We start from the raw sequence: 14,079 nt of genomic DNA, 5'->3' as shown, positions 1-14,079 counted from the left end.
TGGACACCACAGCTGTATTATTAAATTACTGCTGAGCTTCTCTTAAAATGCTTTGTGATATCTCAGAAGCATATGGGGCTCTCAGTTGTTGTGAACAGATGTGTACATATTTGTGAGCCTTGTGTACCTTCTTTTCATGTGATTTTGTAGTGCATGTAATCATGTGTTTGTGCCTAAACACCTCTGCCAGTTTACAAATCCCAGCCTGTGAACTTGTGGGCCTGGTTTCCTTTGATAAAGTGATCTACATGTTCCACTGCAACAGGGAGCTCATGTCTGTGTATGCACATGTGTATGCACGCACTTGTATGTGCATGTGTGTGTGCAGAAGTTCACTGGTATATGTTTTTATATGGGCATGGACATATGTACATTTCTAACTGCAGTGTTTCACTCCTCATAGTGGGGCAGAAATGAGAGAAGGTATTGCTGTCTTTCATGTACACATTCACAGACAATACATACCGGTGGTCTCCAAGCTTTGCTGACCCATGGGAGACAACACTGAGCGAGTAACATGTTGCGGGCAATATCATGCTTTGTTTTTCTATCAGTCTCAGTTTAAACTTTATAATTATCTGTGGCCATGAGCAACATGAGAAGGTTTCATGGGCAACATGCTGCTTGTGAACTGTGGGTTGGGGATCACTGACATAGGCTGTTTTTACATGTTCCCTGTGAGTGTGTTGGGGGTGTGTGTGCTTTAATTAGACTAGCTCTGAAAGCCACTCTAATTAAAGCACTGGGAGTGCCTCATGTATCGGTGTTCTGCGCTTTAAAATGGTGGCAGAGGTGCTTGATCAAACGAGCTTTAGTTCAAGTGCCCCCACCACCATTTTGAAGCATGGGGACACTGATGTATAAGATGCTGACACTAGCTGGAGTGCAGTAATTATCATGCTCCAGCAGACTTGATTAATCGAATCTGCTCTGACACACTGTAATTATAGCACATTGGAGCAGCCTCTTGGCTCATCTGTAGGCACCCATAGCTGCAAAATCCTGCAGGTATATGGCATCATTGCAGACTTTGAAATTTATACTCACTTCCCTCTTAGAAACTCCAAACTATCTCAGAGCACAAGTGGCAGATGTGACTGACTGAGAATAACAACTTACTCTGCTCATTCCTAGGGCCAATTAAATGGTGACACCACATTTTGCCACAACTACCATCTTCTGATAGACTGAAATTGGAGTTGTATGCTTGCTGGCACCATACCTAAGTAGGAAGCTGATGGCACATGTACTTCTTACCCAGTCAGGTTTCCCTAATTGAAAACAACACTTATTAGTTGGAAGAACAGCAGCAATGAAGGGGGATGTTGGGGAAAGGACTGAAGTGCTCAATGGGCAGAAGGGGCAAGTTAACTCAGCTGTTTTCTCAAATGCAGGTGTAAAAGTATTCACCATAATGTTCATTGCACTCATAGTTTTTGGTCTGTTTAGCTTTTATCTCTTTTTCTCTCTGTCCAGCTGGGAAAGGGCTAATAGAAGCTGCTCACTTCTGCTATCTGATGGCTGATGTCCCTTTTGGTCATTATGGGGTTAAAACAGACCGCATGGCCCTGCTGGGCAGTAGTCACCGGTAAGTAAAGTTGAAGCAGACAGCACCCTGCCAATATAGACAGCTGTTGTTCTGAAAGTTCTTCTCACCCAAGGCTCCGAAAGTAGTAGAATCCCTTCTTTCTGTTAGCTGTGCAAGGGCATGGCTGGACAAGCACATACCCCAGTGTAATTGTAGTGGTGAAAAGGCACCAGGATTAGGAACAGGTAAGTGGTGCAGTTTTCTCAGGGCAGCTGCACACAACAAGCAGGTATTACTGTACCTTGGCACACAACAAGCAGGTATTACTGTACCTTGTCACTGTACTGTATATGATGAGGGAGTGAGTAATGGCCCATTTGCCTTTAGCAAATACTTCCCTGGAACTGGATGTGGACAGACAAACCTTAAAATGGTGTAAAGTGTACCACCTGCCCCTGATTCTTTCAGGGCAAAGTTATCCCATTTTGGGGTTTGCATCATTTGCCTACTGACCCCTAAAATTTTTTGAATGGAGGTACAGACCCCTTTGAATGGTAAGTGTGGGTATTCACATCATTTTAATTTATTGTAGTCATCTTTTGTGGACCCCTTAGACATAGTCTGCACATCCCTAGGGGTCCATGGACCACGGGCTGAAAATCACTGCTCTAGAGCCTTCCTTCACTGGTATAGACTAATGTTAGTGATAAAAGGCATAGTGGGAGTAATGGCATCACATGCAGATGCTATAGCAGGCTATAGGTCATATAAAGTTCTGATGCTGGATATTTGATCTGTTGTATTGTGCTACCTGATTCTAATTATGGAGGCTTAATCCTAGTTATGAACGGAGGCCTATTTAATACCCATTCTACAGGAATGACGTAGAAAGAAATACCAATTATACAAGTATTGAATTATAAGGGTATAAGCGGTAACTGTTACATATGCATCTTCATAGGGTGATATAAATATACCCAAACTGTTATAACTTTAACCTTGTTTCATTGTACTTCGTAGTAGCAATTCTCTTCCTCGTTTAAGGCAGTTGAAAGTTATGTATATCTACAGCTTTGGACATAGAAAGGTATAAGGATGTCCCCAAGGCTGCACAGCACGTCACTGAAGAAAGACTGAAAGAAGGGCCACCCCTTGGTCTCATACAATACCGATGGGGGTCATGCCAAGCACACTGGCACCAGCATTGTCTTCTGGATAGGCTTATTGATCCCTTTATTCTAGTCAGAAGAATGAGAATTCATACGAACAGCACAACACCCAAGCAGCTGCAGTGTCCAGCAGTCAAAGGGTTAAATATATTTGGGCAGCATTACTTTTGGTAAAATGGGAAGATCTTCTAATACAGTTCCATGGGAACATTCACAGTCACCCCCTGCCTTACCTTTAACACCAAGGTCATAACTATCTTTTCCCATGCTTCCGATATCAGTTACTAGAAACTGCAGGCTGCCTATGCCAAGTAAGTCAGTGGAGAGGCTGGACTTGTGATTAACCCAGTTGTCCACTGGATGTCACTGTGGCTCCACTCCATTCCAGGGGGACCAGTGAGGTGTTGAAGTCCAGGCTAGGAACTGAAGTAATTCAGGTGCAGTCTCATTGTGTCCCTGGGAAAGAATGATAATCTAGTTAATTTGGAGAGGCTCTTTGTTCCCAGTCTCCAAATGAGGGTTGCTTGTCAGCTCTCTCATGTTTCTGGGTTTGATTCACAGCTGCCCTGAATCCTATGTTATCATTTATACTGGTAGAATGGGTGGGTTATCATCAGGATGGGAGTGTTTTCCATTCATGGTGCATAGGTGTAAGTGACTGCACATGGGGTGGGGCCAACCAGTGGCAGACCAGGCCCATAGCCTATAAGAGAGCCCCATGATGGTAATGTCGTAGCTTATTTTAAAGGGACATTATAACTTAGACTGGGGTTTTAATAAACCCTAAAAGTATTAGGTACCGCAAGGGGTGGTGCCTAACACCTGTGGGTTCCTGCAGAAAGCTCAGCTAGAAAACTTACCTGAGAAACAATTCCTTGCATGCTATTAGCTCTCAAGATTACTAATGAGGAAAGGACTTTAAGAGTCTAAGATTATAGGGAGATCTAATATTTGTACTGATATCAAATTATGCTAAGGTAAGCTCTTCCAATGGCACTGTTACATCTGTATGCTTCTGCACCCATACCAGCATAGGAAAACCATTCCAGTTTTAACCCTGTTTTATTCAGGGTTAAAATTACAGCAGTTTAGCCAACACATCATTACAGAAGCAGGCGGATGTAAGTTACCTTGTAACAGCTAGTGTGTGCTCTGAAGTGGCTGCTTCCCTACTCCTAAAGTGATTAAAAAGTATGTTTGCCCAGAGCCAATTTGCTTTGTTCTGTTCATACTGTTTGCTCATTTTTGGCATTACAGAAATCTCAGACTTTCCCCATTAATAAATACCATGTCACATGCTTAGCGCAAGCACAGACAGTGGTAGTAAATCCTTGTTAAAGTGGCTGAAGTGTTTTGCTGCAGCGTGAACTCCAGTTTCCACCGCATAGTTTTGCTGGCATAACTATGTTGGTTAATCCTTTGAAAAAATTGCATCCCCCTTGTTAATGGAGGCTCCTTGTCAGTGGAGCTATGCTGGCAGAAACCTGGTGTGGACATTGTTACATAGGCAGAGGATGGCTCCTGCCAGCTTAGTTTGAGCCATGTTGGGGAGATGGAGTAGCTAAGCTGGCAGAAAAACCCCTCTTGTTGCCGTATGTCATGGCTTTACTAAGGATGTCTTCCAACATAGCTGTGCCAGTGCAGCCACGGTGACCAAAGGTCCCTTGTAGGGCAAGCTCTGATTTAAGGGGATTTGATGTATGCTCTGTGGTTCTGTTAAGTTGCAGGAAATTCCTTGTGAAGCATGGTGGTGAGTGGGATGGGCATTGTGGGAGGATAAAAAGGTTCCCTTACCTCATTGCTTTCCTGCGTCTAGAGGTTTGTGTGGATGGGTTTGGCATGTAGGCCAGGGGCGGGCAATTACTTTGGGTGGAGGGCCGTTTACGGAGTTTTGGCAAGCTGTTGAGGGCTGCATACGTAGCCCCGCCCCTTGACAGGTGCCCCACCCCCTGGCCACCATCTTGGGGCTGGAAGTCCCACCCCTAACCTCTGACCTTTGCCACTGAAAGCCCCTCCCCTTACCCCTGGAAGTACTCCTTCGGGGAAGAGGGTTTGCCATCTTAGGGGAAAAAAAACAAATTGCAAACAAAAAATCAAACACCCATAATAATATATTTTAATTTAATTAAAAATGTATTTTTGTCCTGATTTGTGGGTGTTTGTGGGGTATATGCAGAAGTGATTGCATGTGGGGGTTTGTGGGGAGGTGTATGTGTGGGTATGGATGTAGGTATGGGAGCTATGTAGTGCAGAGTGGCCGGGCAGGAAAGCAGGGAAAGTGGCAGGAGCAGGAGCGCAGGGCCTGCACCAATGTCCCAGGGCCAGCGCCGGTGGGGCCTAAAGCGGGGCAGTAGGAGCCCAGGGTACAGGCTGGCGAGGGTCTGTGGAGCCGGGCGGGGCTGCACCAGCAAGGAGAGGGGGGAGCTGGCCAGCTCCATCATGACCCTGCTGGCTGGGACTCTGTGCTCCTGCTGCCCTGCTCTGAGCCCTTCTGGCACTGGCCCCAGGACACCGGCGCAGGCCCCATGCTCCCACCTAGCTGCCGCTGGCTCCTGTGCACCTGTTTACTCCCAGTGCCCCCACCCCAGCCCCACAGTACAGGTGCAGAGTAGCACACAGCCCTGACCCTGTGCTCACCTGTGAGGAATGAGCTGGTGCTCAGTGCGGGGGAAAAGTCATCACGGTGGCAACGGAGAGCAGGCACAGGCAGCCCCGCGTGGACTCTGAGCGGCTACAGCCCGGGGCGCTGGTCACGGAGAAGGGGAGCATCCACTTTTCCCCCATGCTGAGCACCAGCTCGTTCCCTGCAAGTGAGTGTGGGGTCAGGGCTGCGCGCTGTTCCTCGCCTGTACTGTGGGGCTGGGGCGGGGGCACTGGCAGTGAACAGGTGTGAAGAAGCCAGTGGACACCAGGCACGGGTGCGGGGCCAGCGCTGGCGGAGCAGGAGCGCGGGGCCCAGCCAGCAGGGGCCTCTCCCTGCTGGTACAGCCCAGCCTGGCTCCAGAGACCCCTGTCAGCCCAGGCCCCGCGGCTCCTACTGTCCCACCCTGGGCCCTGCCAGTGCTGGCCCCAGGACACCAGCGAAGGCTCCATGCTCCCACTTGTTTCCACTTCCCCCTGCCCCTGCTGCCTTCCTGCCGGCTCCCAGCTGCATGGCTGGACTGTGGGGCTCAGCAGGAGCTGGCCCGGCCCTGAGGATTGGGACGATCCCTGCGGTCTGCCCCTGCTTCCCCCCGCCCCACTTCTTGCCTGAATTTCCTGCACTGGTGCAGCCACAAACAGCCCCCTGGTCCTGGGCTAGAAGCCCCTGGGCATGGGCTTCTGGCTGGGATGGGGGATGGGGCCCGGTGGGCCCTGCTGTGACAGGAGCCTGCCAGGGCTTCCTCTGGGTCCTACTGCTCCTAGTATCTTTGACAGGAACCAGGGGCAGAAAAATATTAATTTTCTAAATTTCTTAGGGTCCATATAGAATGTCCTGGTGGGCCAGATGCAGCCCGCAGGCCGTATTTTGCCCACCCCGATGTAGGTTGTTTTACCTGCTTTGTAAGGAAACCTTTTGGTGGAATTTTCCAGGGCTTAGCCCCGAATTTTAGTTTCACTCCACATTAGTTTCACTGTCTGAAGGTTGGCAGGGAAGGTGGCAGAAGAGGCACCTAGTATCTGGGTTTCTCATGTAGAGAAAGAGTTTTGTTTTTCATCCCTGCCCTCACACCTCTCCTTCTCTTTTCAGTCAGACATTTGTACAGTTTGCCATGACAGAGTCTATCCAGAGGACTGAAATCTTTGAGTACTGTCAGTTGCTGGGACATCCCAAATCTTTCATCTTCACTTTCCAGGTAACAGAAAGCCTCAGGCAGAACTAACACGTTAGATGCACAGAGCTCCCAGAGCTCTGTGTGATGCAATATAACTTCTCTATAAATCACAATCTAATGCATTTCTAATACGCTCATTACCACAGTCTCTAAGTGCTGGTATAACATTAAGCTTTGCATTCAAGTTGTCCCCACAGGGCTGTGCTCTCCTGCATGAGTTGCTTCATCCAGGGTTATTTACAAATACTTCTACTTTTTTTCCCTTTTCCCATGTAAGCACATCCTCAGCCTCACCTTTCCATGGCATGGAAGGGCATGGCTGTGTGTCTCCTTGCTCAGTGTAAATTACTCAAGACAAAGTCTCAGTTTCTGTGACAGATCTGTGGGTGAGGGAGATTTTCTTCCCTTCTTAGTCTGGGCAGAGAGTCTGGGAGCATATGAAGGTGTGGAGCATGCGTGTACCGGTAAAGTACAGGAAGGCACTGTGTAGGCTTGCCCACCAAGAACTGCAAATGCATTCCAGTGCCATCCCTTCTGTGCTGGTGTTCTGTCAGTCCTATCCCTAACTTTGCCAGTGTACCTCAGTCCTAGGCACTGACACATTGCCTTGTCATGGTAATGTTATCTAGTCTTTTAGAACAAAGGGGTGGATTCCTGGGTTCTAGACCAGATCTGGCACTTGCCATAGTCTGCATCTCATTCTTTGCATCTGCATGGGTGTGCTAATATTAATCTGTGTCACTGTGAGATTGTGTGTAAAACCTTTTGCAGTTGGGAGGAACTCTGGAAATGCCAAGGATCAGTGTTATTGCTGAGTGTTGTTGCTGTCAGCAAACCTCCTACCTTGTCTCCAGTACTTCTGCTATTCCAAGTCTTAAACCAGAGCTTTGCCTCATGATCTTGCCCTGCTTGTCTCACTTGGCATTACCACACGGCAGTGTCAGTGCCCTTCACTTCCAGTCCTTCTCCTACATTCTCTGGCAAGGGAAAGCAAGGGGTGCGGGCAGTGCCATCACTGTCAGCAGATTGTGTGTTACTGCTTTTTGTCTGGGTGATTCATAGCCTGAGAGTCCTGCATATTGTCTGGCTGCACCTGGATTCTCAGCAAGGAGCAGCGGTGACCTGCAGGGTCTTTCTCTCTTTCACAGCAATCCAGGATGTTGCCACTATTGCCCTCTAATGCAAAACCCACCAGTCCTCTAGGCCTCTGCCTTCTCACTGACAGTCAAGTGCTGTGTTAGATGTTGCCCTTGAAATCCACCTGGAGGGCTAGCTGCTTCACTGCCTTTTAGCTCATCTCGCCGTTTCCACTGGTGTGGAGCAAGTGCAAAGCAGAACAGTTACAGCCACACTCTCTGCCCAGATGCAGAGTGAGGGGGGAGTCAGGCCATCCCTGGGCTCAGCAAGGCTTTCTCAATTGAGGGCCTTTGTAATTCACTCCCCTTCACAGCTCATCAGAGCATGAGTTCAGCAAGTTTCAGGGCACTATGCCATATGTATTTATCTGCTTCTGTTTTTGTATGGCTTCCCCTTCTAGAATAGCTCTGTGTAATTGATGTACTTTTAGCATTGTAAATAAGCACCCAGCTGCTGGTGCCTGAGGCGCTAGACAAATCAGGTAGATAAATGAACGTTCCAGGCTTGAATCTTCCCTCATGGATCTGTCAGAGCATCTCTGCACTGACTTCAAAACTAGCCTCTCAGCACTTCTAGCCAAAAGCCTGTAGTGAACAGAGCCAGCCAGGCAGTGGATATGTGAAATGGATGCTTGCCCCAAAAGAGAGGAATGTGACCTGCAGCCCCATTGCACCTGTGAGCTGGGGAGCGTCACTATTTTGTGCCTCTCTCTGATGTGTCAATGCTGAATGTTAAGAGAAGGCATGATGCTAAGAGGGAGCCTGAAGTCATGGATAAGTGACATGGTTAAATTGGTTAACTGGCACCACAAAAGTGGAAAAAATTAGCAGGTAGGTGATACAAATCTCTAAGTGAGGCTAGGCTTACCCATCCTGGTAAAGAATTATGCTTGAAAGAAGCAGCGGTAGATACCCAGCAGGGTAAGTGACTCAGGCTTAGGTTTCTTCTGTCCATAACCATTTCCAGGGACAAGGAAAACACTATGTTAGCTGCTCCTTTGTCCCAAATGGCAAGACACAGTAATAATTGCCTACTGTGTGCAGCTAACCCAGAATAGCTGCATATCTATCCCTTCCTAATTCTAGCATAAGATACCTCTCTTTACAGAACTGAAGTAAATTACACTGAAGGCATGTGATTGTCTGTCCTTGTCCTGAGTTTTTTCTTTTGCTGCAGCACCTAGACACTCCAAGTCAGATCAGAACCCCATTGTGCCAGTGGCCTTATAGAAACAGCCTCTGCCCAGAGTGGTTGCATCTGGCACGGGGATAGAGAAGCATGAGAGCTGAAGTGATCTCCTTCAAGTCACATAGCTGGTGGCTGGCAAAGCCAAAAAGAGTAGGTGTATTGAATCCCAGTCCTGGGCCCTAGTTACTAAACTTGTACCTTTCAGCTGGTCTTTGTTTAGGGCACTGTAGCGAGCCCTCACTTTTGCTAGGGCCTTGGCTACTCCTTCCCCAATCTGGACAATCATCTTTCTCCTTGCTTTTCCAAGGTGTATAAACTCATTTATGCGTCACGCCTGGCGGATTATGGTCTTGCTTCCCAGGCCTTATACTATTGTGAAAGGATTGGCACAGCTCTACTAGACCAGCCCCAGACCAGGCACCCTGTGCTGTTAGCACAGGTGATCCAGGTGAGTCTCTAACTCCAGTTCCTTTTTTGCTTTAGCTATGGAGGATTGTGTGTGTCTGGACTGGCTGATTGGGTGGAATTGTGGCTCTACTGGGGAGATATCGCAAATTGCAGTGAGACCATTAACAATAAAAGGCATTCAGGTAGTCCCTAGCTTTGATTTTGTTTATGTTGTAGGACATGTACTTTGCCTTCCTGTAGCCTGATTTTTCAGAGATGTGAGCCCACGCAGCTCTCAGGGGCTCAACTCTTCTCAAATCAGCCCCCAAAACATCTATTTGCTGAAGTGTGACAAGTAAAATAAACCCAGTGTGTCCATGGGTCCTACAAAATGCAATGATCTGTGCCTTCTTGCTCCCTGTGGGGACTCTGCTGTGGCAGCTGCCTTAAATGAGAGTTGTGTTGGTCTTATCAGTGGTGCAGAAAAAAATATGCAAAAGCCAAATTTTATATCAAAGCCAATTTTATAGAAAGAGGAGGGAGGGAATGGAAACTGCATTTGCCAAATAGGAAGAGACACAAAACTGCAGAAGGAAGACATTTCATTTTGAAGTTTCTTAGAAGTTAAATATGGTGGTGGTTTTAAAAGCTAAAATCTATAAAAAGTTATTTGGCATTTCCTCTCCAGTAAATCATTTTGTGATAATATTTGCTTGGGATATTGCAAATTCTGGGTGGTAACTGAATACAAGCATGTACATAGACAGCTACTAGCTATTTAATATTAGGTCTAGTTGGACTTGCATTAGAAGGAATATTCCACAAGGAGTAATAATCTTCCAATAACTGCAGGATTTGGAGCGTGTTTATTGTACTTATAAAATGTTGCAATTTTCACATCTACTTTAGTGATGAGAGTGTTTTCAACTAAAAATGTCTCATTTGATCATGCTTGGGAGAGTGTTAAAAAAACTAAGCCAAAACCTTCATTCTCCAAAAGCAGAAGAGTAAATACCACTACCTCGCTGTCAGGGTGTGGACATGCATACATTTGAAACTCTTTCAAAAGAGGTAGGTTTGAAAAAGGGGAGCAGCTGGTATGTTCTAACTGTTAGGTGTGAATGAGCTGAGAATGATTCAAATATAGCAAAACTGCTCCAACTATAATACTGCTTCAGCCAGGTTTCACGCTGGAGCGGTTTTGCTATATTTGAATCATGTTCAACTTGTTCACACGTAGGGATTAGAACATACCAGCTGCTGCCCTTTTGAAATGTTTCCCTTTTGAAGGGGCTCCAAATATATATGTCCACACCCAGAGAGTGCTACTTGTCCAGGGATTTCAAAACCTGGTTTTAAAAGGAGGTAAATGAAGTTATCTGCATTTTGAAGATGGGAGGGGGAGGCACAGAGCATTGGAATGGCTTACCTAAGGTCACCCAATGAGATAGTTAGAACCAGGAATACAATCCAGGTCTAAAATCTAGCCCTGTATACTGTCCGTTAGAGCATCTTGCCTTTGTGCTTATAGATAAGTCTCATGTGATACAGATAACAGCAGGGCACCTGTTAGTACCTCTCCTCCACAGCCTTTGCACTGCCCTTGTCCCATATACAAGCTGTAATATTCACTTGCCTCTGAATTTATAATTCCTTGAAAAGCTCTGGTGAGTAGAGCTAAGGCAAAAATACAATCACAGTCTAATTTTTCTGAGATTAAGCAGAAGAAGCATTTATTTGCAATGCCAGAATACAGAGAAAAAATAAATAAAAAGGGTACCTAGTTAATTCATGCCTGAAACAGGCACCTGTCCCAAAAGCTCTGACCTTTGAGTTATGTTATATTGCAAAGTCTACCTAGATCCCCTGTTGAAAATACCTATTTACTCTCCAACAGCTCCACTGTTCTGCTGGGGATTATACATCTCCTTGGAGAACACACTTTCATCTGAAAAAAATGAATGCATTTATTGTTGCTCTGTTGTCTTTGATGTTTTAGACTGTGTTACAAATTATTATACACATTAGTGTTTGATTAAGATTTCCTCTCTTTTGAAGCCATGGACAATATACAACCAGGTATTGGTTCATTAATACTGGATCAAAGAGCATGTTAACATTTGCCCCATTTAGGAACAATCATGCTTATAACTTCTTCCTTGGCATTGGTTTAGAAAGAACACGCTGTATGTCTGTTTCTTGCAAGATCTGCAGCTGGACATACACACTTCTTGAATGCATTTCAATTGGTTCATGTGCCAGTAATCTCTCCTAGCACATCCTTCTGTTAACTGTTCCTGCTTGTAGGCGATTTATGTTTTTCACATTTTTTGGCTGTAAGTTCTTTGGGGTTTGCACTCTATGTTAATTAATGCATAAACACCTAGACAATAATAAAGTGGCAAGAAGCAAATGTTGATTTTTTTCAAGACCAAAGTTTGTTCAGCCAATCTGATTCCCTTCCCCAGCAGGATAACTGGCCTAATGGGTGTCCAGAGAGATGTGCTAATTAGGTCATGAATTGAACCAATGTCAGGGCTAGGAGAAGAAACATGACTCCAGATTCCCAGGTTTTATCTATTCAAATTATTGTCTGTCCCCATCCAAGAGGAAGTATAATCATGGGATTGAAGCACAGGGCTAGGAGTCACAGACTCTGGGGCCATGTCTATATGATGCATTTCCCATGCCCACTAGCTGAGCCCTCAAGCATGCTACGCTGCTCTGAGTGGGCTGTCCCCTAAACCAGAACCTGTGTGGTCATGTCTGTGCAGCATGATGGCTGGACTAATGAGCCTGGGGATGGGCTAACTAGCTCTGTCTTTTTCAGGAGGGCTAATGAGTGCTGTCTGCAGTGCTGCACAGATGCTTTTGGTTACTGCAGCATGCCTGGAGGCACTGATGCGAGCATGGTAACTTTACTGTGTGGACAGTGCCTGGGTTCTTTTCCTAGTGCTTTGGGGACTTGTATTAATTTATCTGTGCCTTTGGTTTGCCCATGGGTAAAATGAGGATAACAGCACTTACCTCCCTCAGAGCAGTGGTGTTTATCAAATGCTTCTAAGATCCTCTTTTGAAAAGTTTGTTTGTACAATGCCCTGATCTGTGATTGGGGCCTCTTGATGGTAACATATTAGAAATAATACAGCGGCCATGTATGTGTCGAGTGTTATTTTTATATCATCATTATGAGGAAGTGCAGCATTCCCTGAGTCTTTTCCTGGCCTGTGTGTCTAGCAGCTTATTAACTGCTAGGACTTTCAATCTATGTTCTATGGATCCTGAATTACGACACCTGTTCCATTCTGCCTTCTTTCCCCAAAATATGCAGCTAGCTGAGCGACTGAAGTTCTCAGACCCATTGCTCCTGGAGAGACCTGATGAGGAGCAAGACCTGGAACCTGACTGGCTTGTCCAGCTCCGAGCCCAAAGACAGCAGTGGGAGGTGAGAATGGTGGCAAGCAGAATGGGTCTTTCCACTATGTTTTCTGTCTACTGCAGTCCTCTGGAATGAGTAAAGTAGGCTGCATTCTGGAAGCTTAGTCGTTGCTGTGTGATCTATCTGCAGAAGTATCTGTGGATGCTTTCTTCCCCTACATACCAGATCTTAGGTGATTATTTGCAAAGATGTGAAGGTGTCAAGGGGATTTCTATTAGCTGGGTTTGGGAAGACTTCTTCTTTCCCCTTTTATTTTGGGAATTCACGTTTGGCATGGTGCAGACTGATTGCTCAAATTGTGAACTCTCTCCTCTTATACTCAAGGTCTTGGTGGGAGTGGAAGGGAACTTACAATGTGCAGCTGCTCCCAGGTCTAAGTACTATGGGGCAATGAGCATTGTGCTGGATTATGAGCACTTCTCCAGGTCTTGCCTGCAGGAACTTGAGAATTTGAGATGGTCCCAACTGAAACAGTTTGTTTTTCTATAAGGATATTGCAGGTGCTAGCATCTGAATGCCATCAAGAGAGTGCCAAGGGGACTTGTATTTCTCTCTTCTGATCTCTGCCCTCTACCTTGTGCATATACTCTAGAGAACTTCTCTTCCCTTTCTGTTCTGAGCTGCTTCGTTTCCCATTAGCATATTCCCTTGAGATTTAATGTTTGACTCCATTGTCTTTTTTCTCCATTCTCTGGCTCTTTATCTTGTCCACTCTGACAGAACTAGCAGTTATACTTTGGTGGTCTTTCCCTGCTATAAATCAGCTGTTACCTTCCTAAAGTCAATGGAGATACACTATTCTGAGAAGAGACTCAGATCGGACAGCTGTATTCTGAACAGAAGTAGCTGTTGATAATGTTTCGGGCCTGATTCATGTTCCATGGGTTCTGGATAATTCCCATTAAGTTGAGTGGAGTTATTTATGTCCCTTAATAGGTAAAGAGCATCCCAGGAGTCACTGCATCTCTTTGGTCATTTTCGTGTCTTGGGATGCATTAGTAGTATTGGAGTGTATGAGTATCATGGTAAATGTAGTCGCTACACCCTCTTTATGAGTGACTTGGACTATATTACTGGCATCTGACAAACAGCTGGAGAATGGAAGAGTGGAAACACAGAAGAGATTGCCATTCAGAGCATGGCTGTGACATGCAGGGTCCACATGGCTTTTCCTTTGGTGATAGCTCTATTATCATGATTATCACCATGGTGACAGTGCTTGTCTTCCCAGTTCCCAACATGCCAGGTTTTCCTTTTCTTATGTAACATTCACCTTTTGAATCATTTCAGGTAGAGGGAGAGCTTCCTGATTTGACATCCACTCAGCCAGACTTTTCCAGGGTCAACAGATCAACATCAGGTAAAAAGAATGAACCGGTGCATTGTGCATATACTGAGAAAGCTTTCCAAACAAGA

At 45.9% G+C, this 14,079-nt stretch overlaps 1 protein-coding gene across 8 annotated transcripts in view; it reads left to right on the top strand.

Annotated features, from left to right (window-relative positions):
• SEC16B (SEC16 homolog B, endoplasmic reticulum export factor) overlaps positions 1–14,079 on the top strand; it is a 50,717-nt gene that overhangs the window by 17,062 nt on the left and 19,576 nt on the right. For 7 of the 8 annotated variants that reach the window (XM_019530895.1, XM_019530891.1, XM_019530892.1 and 4 more), the window contains exons 15-19: positions 1,477–1,588; positions 6,428–6,533; positions 9,145–9,285; positions 12,556–12,669; positions 13,954–14,023. In XM_019530895.1, the coding sequence (XP_019386440.1) occupies positions 1,477–1,588; positions 6,428–6,533; positions 9,145–9,285; positions 12,556–12,669; positions 13,954–14,023 (543 nt within the window). The remainder of the gene's footprint in view (positions 1–1,476; positions 1,589–6,427; positions 6,534–9,144; positions 9,286–12,555; positions 12,670–13,953; positions 14,024–14,079) is intronic. The other variant, XM_019530894.1, reaches the window with a different exon arrangement.

Source organism: Crocodylus porosus, unplaced genomic scaffold (genome assembly GCF_001723895.1).
Source record: "Crocodylus porosus isolate Cpor-Errol unplaced genomic scaffold, CroPor_comp1, whole genome shotgun sequence".
In the NCBI taxonomy this organism is placed as follows: Eukaryota; Metazoa; Chordata; order Crocodylia; family Crocodylidae; genus Crocodylus; species Crocodylus porosus.
The sequence above is the reverse complement of the archived record's forward strand: the minus strand, read 5'-3'. Positions and strand labels throughout refer to the sequence as shown.